Source organism: Austrofundulus limnaeus, unplaced genomic scaffold (genome assembly GCF_001266775.1).
Source record: "Austrofundulus limnaeus strain Quisiro unplaced genomic scaffold, Austrofundulus_limnaeus-1.0 Scaffold1738, whole genome shotgun sequence".
In the NCBI taxonomy this organism is placed as follows: domain Eukaryota; kingdom Metazoa; phylum Chordata; class Actinopteri; order Cyprinodontiformes; family Rivulidae; genus Austrofundulus; species Austrofundulus limnaeus.
In genome coordinates this window covers 12,451-18,635 of record NW_013954140.1, presented here as the reverse complement: position 1 = coordinate 18,635, position 6,185 = coordinate 12,451, and the positions used below count along the sequence as shown (strand labels likewise).

The 6,185-nt window shown below is 40.2% G+C and overlaps 1 protein-coding gene across 1 annotated transcript; it reads left to right on the top strand.

The window, feature by feature from the left end:
- Positions 1–2,412: 2,412 nt before the first annotated feature.
- ly6pge (lymphocyte antigen 6 family member pge) lies at positions 2,413–5,748 on the top strand. The gene is given in 3 exon segments (XM_014033436.1): positions 2,413–2,513; positions 4,091–4,207; positions 5,426–5,748. Coding segments are annotated over 3 exon segments (354 nt in total). The 5' UTR covers positions 2,413–2,458; the 3' UTR covers positions 5,608–5,748.
- Positions 5,749–6,185: the final 437 nt, after the last annotated feature.

The following is a 6,185-nucleotide window of genomic DNA, read 5'->3' as shown; positions in this document are numbered from 1 at the left end:
CTCAAATTTTAGTGTTTTTTTTCCCCCCTCGTTCTCTAACATGACTTTACACTCATTTTGTAGCTGCTCCTTCATGTCAGGTCAGAACTGCAGTGGATCCTTTTTGTTTTAGTGTGTTTTTTAAAAATAAAAATTAGATAATTAATTTTAAGTTTATTACCTGTAGTAGATAGCTCTTTTGAAGCCTCAGTTTGGAAGAATAAAGTTTAATTCTGAATAGATTAATAAATCTATTGCTGGTCCAAACAAGACCAGTTTTAAAGCATTTTATCTCCAACTTAAAGAAACCTCAAGGTTCAAGCTGTAAACTTTTGTAATGCATTAAAGTTATTTCAACACATGCTCCAGGCTGCACTTAAAGTGGCATCAGCTAAATGCTGTAAGAGCATCTACCACAGGTAAGATGTTCATTTTTCATAGCCTTTCTACAGAACCTTGCCTCAAAAGGTTAAAAGAACAGAATTATTATCACCGTGTCTCATAATTTCATACTTTTTTGTTGAGTGACTGCCCCCCCTTTTAGCACCTTTTTCACCTTAACCTTGTCCAACTAAATGTTTTTATTATAGAACTCTAATTAAGTCACAAGTAGAGAAATTTTCACCTAAACTAAATTGAAATATTTTTAAGACTATTTGTGCTTGAATGAAAAATTAAAATAGTTTCTAAAAACACAATAGGGTCTGAACACCTGAAAAACAAACCCCATGTCCAAAAAACTGGAAACGTTTTCAGTTGTCTTTGTGCCAAAACCTCACAAACAAACACAGCAACAACAAAAGGTCATCCAGGCTATAAAATGAGCAGAACCCAGCAGCTCTGATGGGAACGCAGCAGTCCCCAGGGTCTGGGTGACTTGCATTGATGCAGAGGAGCATATTGGACTTTTGGAGGGACGTATGCATCCATCAAGGCAACACATTTTTCCCAGGAGGTGCTTATTTCAGCRTGACAAAGCCAGACCTCATTCTGCATGACTTACAGCAGCGAGGCTTCAAGGACACAGKGCGCCTGGATCTGACTGACCTGCCTGCGATCTGGATCTGAAAACCACCGGCATGTTACGAGGAGAGGAAACACAAGCAGATGAACACGGACTGATAGGAATGAAAGACCTCTAAAATCTCACATTCAGCTGCAAATGATTCAGATTGTTCTTTAAAAACAGCAAAGATTAGCACCACTAAATAATTAACAAGTGTAAAACAGTCGTATCAACACTTTTCTCCCAATTTGATCCCCTCCATTTCTGATCTCAACTTTGCAAATAAAAAATGCAATTAATTTAGCTGCAGCAAACTAACCCATWTTTTGTGCATTTAAATGCTGCATTGCTTTAGTCCCTCAGAATCAGTAGCATCATTTGCTGCAGCAGTTTGTWGGTGTTTTTTATGCTGCAAACTCTCCCTTTTCTCCCTCTGACACCCCAGAGCCTCTCATCTGCCTCTCGTATCATTTCCAGAACCCCTTCCACCGGTCATATAACACCTGTTCTAAAGCATCTTCTCTGGCTCCTTATCAAATTTCACATTTCTTATAAAATCCTGCTCCTAGCCTTTAAAGCCTTCAATAATCTTGCCCCTCAGTATCTCACAGAACTTCACATTAACACACCTTCCTGCACTCTCAGGTCCTCCTCTTCCACCCAACTCACTCAGTTCATCCGACCACTCTGGGRACAAACATTTGCAGGTTGAAACTCCATCGTTACCTGAAACAGAAACAGGTGCAGGAGGGCCTGAAAGGGGTCATAAACAGCTGAAGGTGAGATTGTACAGGATGGTTTCATTTCTCAGGTCAGACTCCAGAGCGAGACTGAACACAGCACCGAGACACACGGTAGTGAAACCACATCAACAAGGTCTCTGCCAGGCAAAAGTTCAAAGCAGACCGATGTTCCAGCTTGCACWGATTTTTCTGTTTTTAAAGAAGTGCAGAGAAACAGGCAAAGTAAAGGACTCAGCTCAGAAGTCTGTTCAGAAGTGAGCTTACATGGAAGCAAGGCCTTGRGTGACTCAGGTTTGCAAAAACTGAYTTTTGTTGAAGGTCGGCAGAACTCCAGGATCCGTTCAGGTTTGGGGCTSAGTGCAGCTGGGATTTCATAAAGAAACTGAAGGATTTGAGCCTGAGCCGATGTTTTTTTAACAACTCTCCTGCAGAGTTTCTTCAGCAGCTGTGGGCAATCAGAGAAACAAGCTTGGATATTAAGTCACATCATGTGTACCTGGATGAAAAGAGGATTTGAGAAGTCCGGTTTATTTATTTATTTTTTTACTCATGCAGTCTTCGTGTCACTCAGCATGGACTCAGGAGCCCCATTGGTGGGTCTGGTAATCTCCTGGTCACTGCAGGAGTGGATACTAGCTTGTTTGATAAACCAGATTAGGTTCAGGGGGTTTAAGAAGCAAACATCCTGCTTTTCATTGTGTGACCGGGAGGAGTGAGGACCAGCAGGACCATGAGGGCCGTTCTGTACCGTCTGCTGCTGTTTGTCACCCTGCTGACAGCCAACAGTAAGAACTCAGTTTCAATTTTACGCTCTGTGCCTTTTCTTTTTCTATAAGTTCTCTTTGTTTTCTTGAACGAGATTAGTGTTTAATCCTGTCTCCACCTGTCATGTTATCCTTCTATTATTTATGTTTTTATCCTTATTTTTTCTGTATGTTTTTTTACTGTAAACCACAGAGCTGAGAGAAAAAAAAGGCTTTTTATATAATCTGATGGACAGGACAGTGCAAAAGTCAGATCCCACTCGTTTGTTGTAAATGATCATCCTTGTGSATTTATTAGTTTTATTTTTGAGATTCTGCTGAGTTTTGCTCCTCATCCTCTGCTGTAATAACCTGCAACCTAAGCAGTTAATCTCTTCTTTAGGCCTGAAGGCTAATGTGTGGAAARGCGTCTGTTCAGAAAGGATAAACTGGGGTCAACAGCAAACAGAGGGAGTCTTTTAAAGCCATGCAGACAAGCATAAAAATAAAATAAAGTTGACAATTTTATTGGTGATTTTGTATTTTTTTTTTTTTTATTATTTATAAATTTGGAGCTCCATGTTCTACCTGATCGCCATATTACTCATCATCAAGTTCGTAAACCTCCATGTTTCTGATCTATATCTGTCCAGAAACAAAGCTGGGTCTGTGTCTGGCAAACACATCTGAGGCTAAAGGAAGCTGCTTTGATGGACGACACAGGAGATGTGCTTCTTGCAAAGCATGTTTGAAGCTTTTAGTGCCTCTGGCTCTGATCCTCTTAGGCAGCAGCATTCAAGGCTGCTCGTCTCGGAAATAAGAGAGGGATAGAGGATTTTTTTTCTTCTTCTTTTTTTAAAGGAAGCGTTTAAATCTATATCACTTCAAAGGTCAGTTTGTTCTCAAATAACTGCTCCTTCCTCAGGATGAGAACGTGTTTGCAGAGCTGGGCTCCTGAGGCATTTGTTGCAGTTATTTTTAAAGCACGTGGACATCAGCGGAAACTTTCTGCTCGATTTGTGTGAGGGAAGGGATTAATTAACGCTGTCTCCTCACTTTAGTCTCACTGTTTCAGCAGAACAGCGTCACACTTTGGAAATTTACACTCGTGCGTCTTAAGGATCCTGTGCAAACAGAGGATGATAGAATTTGAGGCGCTTGTGGAAACGGTTTGTGTTTCTCGCCCAAACATTGACACAAACTCTCGTTTCATTTTTCTAGGCTTTACAGTTTCGGATGCTTGTTGATGATGCATTTTAATAACCAATTTGTCGTCATAAGAGAAACAGCTGGCTCGAGCGTTCCGCAGTAACGCCGAAGCGACTGGCAGATGCTCTCAAAGAAGGGCCGGTATAAATCCGAACACTTGGGGGATTTTCAAACACAAACTGAGCAGCGTTTGCATCGCTGAACTTGTTTGTGTCTGCAGAGGAGCGCRGCTGCCAGAAGCTGTATATAAATGTACAGAAAAGCCTGCATCACATCAAACAAAAGCATCTTGTGAAACAACAAATGCTATTTTTAAACAGAAATATTMCAGCTCTTTTCAAACYTCCATYTTGGATTTATCAGCGTAAAAACATGTTCCTTTAATAGCGTCTTTATTCTGTCTGATCCAGGTGAGGCTCTGAGGTGTTACACCTGCATGGGCTCCAACAACGATGACTGCAACCGTCAAGGCTCCAAAACGTGTCCCAGCTARTCTGATGCCTGCACTGTAGTGGTCGGCCATGACAGTAAGTTTTTACCTGTCAGGAAGATGCAACATTTTATCTCCTCGTGTGAATGTTTCTGTGAGCAGCAGGCAGATTATCGTCTGGAGAAACAACCCCGTCAGCGGGGGGTCTGAGGGGTTTTCAGGGAACGAAAAGCTTTGCTCTGCTACTCAGCAAAGACTCTTAATTAGGACACCATGTGGTCGTGAACACACACATTTACCAAAAAGATAATCAGTGATTAATTTGTACTTCTGTGTAGCGGGAGCTTTATACTTTATAAATTCATTTTGAACTAAATTCTGCACAAGTTGCTTATTAAAAATGAGAAGGTTTAAAAAAGGGTCATGTTTAAATGCTTTGTGCTCAAATTTGTTGATTTTGTTGTTGCCTTAGTTGTTGTAGGTCAGGGCAATTCAACTAAAATGCTCCAGGGGCCACAATTACTGCAGGGTAACAGCTGAGAGGCCGAACATCCAGCAAGTCATTATGTAAATAAACCAAGTATTACTAAGATCTTTTACCTTTGAAACAGTCCATTTTGCTGTATTTGCTGTATTTAATRATGAATACAACATACAGAACCAGGTAACAAAACAATATAAAAAGAAAAATAACACATTATGCCTCCTATTAAACGCAAATATTATTTTGACAGCTCTGACTTGCCAGATTTTTGAACCAATTTTTTTTCCTTTCATAGTTTTATCTTCAACTGTAGTTTTAAATGTCATGGGCGGTCATAGAAATGTTTCTTACCAGCTTCTAGCCAAGATTCTGARGCTGCTATAGATGCATCTGTGTCGGACTAAAAGAACTTATAGTAATAAAGTGAAAAAACAGGAGTTTGGGTTAAAGAGATGAATGAACCAACTGATGGGCCAAAATTTGGTCACTCSCCGGCCYAATGTGGCCTGTGGGCCACCTGTTGAAAAGCCATGTTGCAGATGTTTCTCTGAATGGATTAAATGGTTAACGAGTTATTTGCAACTCCAACTGAGTAGCCGTCGCAGCCCATCATTATCGTCAGACCTAAACTCTAATTCACCAACCAGAGGTAACTTAAAGAGCTATCTGCAACAGGTAAGATATTAATTGTTCATGAATGCTTCACAGGACTTCACTTCAAAAGATCCAATCTAGTTTTTTTTTTTTTTTTAATGGGCTGTGGGTTGTCTCTTATGTAACACACAGCTAGATAAAATTAGTCAACCTTTTTTTATTTCTGCTTGTTTACAGGTGGCGTGATGAAGTCCTGTTCCTACAAGACTTTCTGTAACCAAGCCAGTAGTCATGGCTACCGAGCACCGGGGGTCAAAGTTCACTGCTGCTACAGTGACGACTGCAACGTTCGAGGCGTCGCCTCCCGGCTGCCTGGACTCAGCTGCTGGATGCTTCTGCTGCTCCTGTTGGTGCACTGATCCTCACAGATGCCTGAGAACCGAATCGAGTCAACGAGGAATGCTTCTCCATAAAAATGCCGACCGGTACCACCTGTTTTCACCCCACAGGTCATCCTATCACTTCAAACTACTTTTGCAATTTGCATGCATTTATTTATCAAAAAAAAAAAAAAAAAATAAATTTGCATGCATTTATTTATCAAAAAAAAAAACAAATGTGAATATCAGGGATTTAAAGCGCAAGTCAGAGCTTGAGGTTTCAGTTGTAACATTGTGACTTGTTGCATAACTGATGCATCTTTAAAGGGATCCCCGAGTAGCTGTAACATTAGACTTTATTTGATAAACATATATTTTAACTGTAAAATAAAGACAGAAAAAATTCTGTAGGCTGTTTAGTTTTAATAAATTTTAAACTAAAAATTTAAAAATATATTACATAGCCATTTTATTTACACGCAAAGCATTCTGGGTAAATGATGACATGGATAGGTCATCAGTGTGAGGCTGCTAGCGAGCTATATCCACCCTGAAGGTTAATCTTAGATAATATCTGATGATCGACTCTTTTAAATGAAACCAGAGAGCGTTGACAG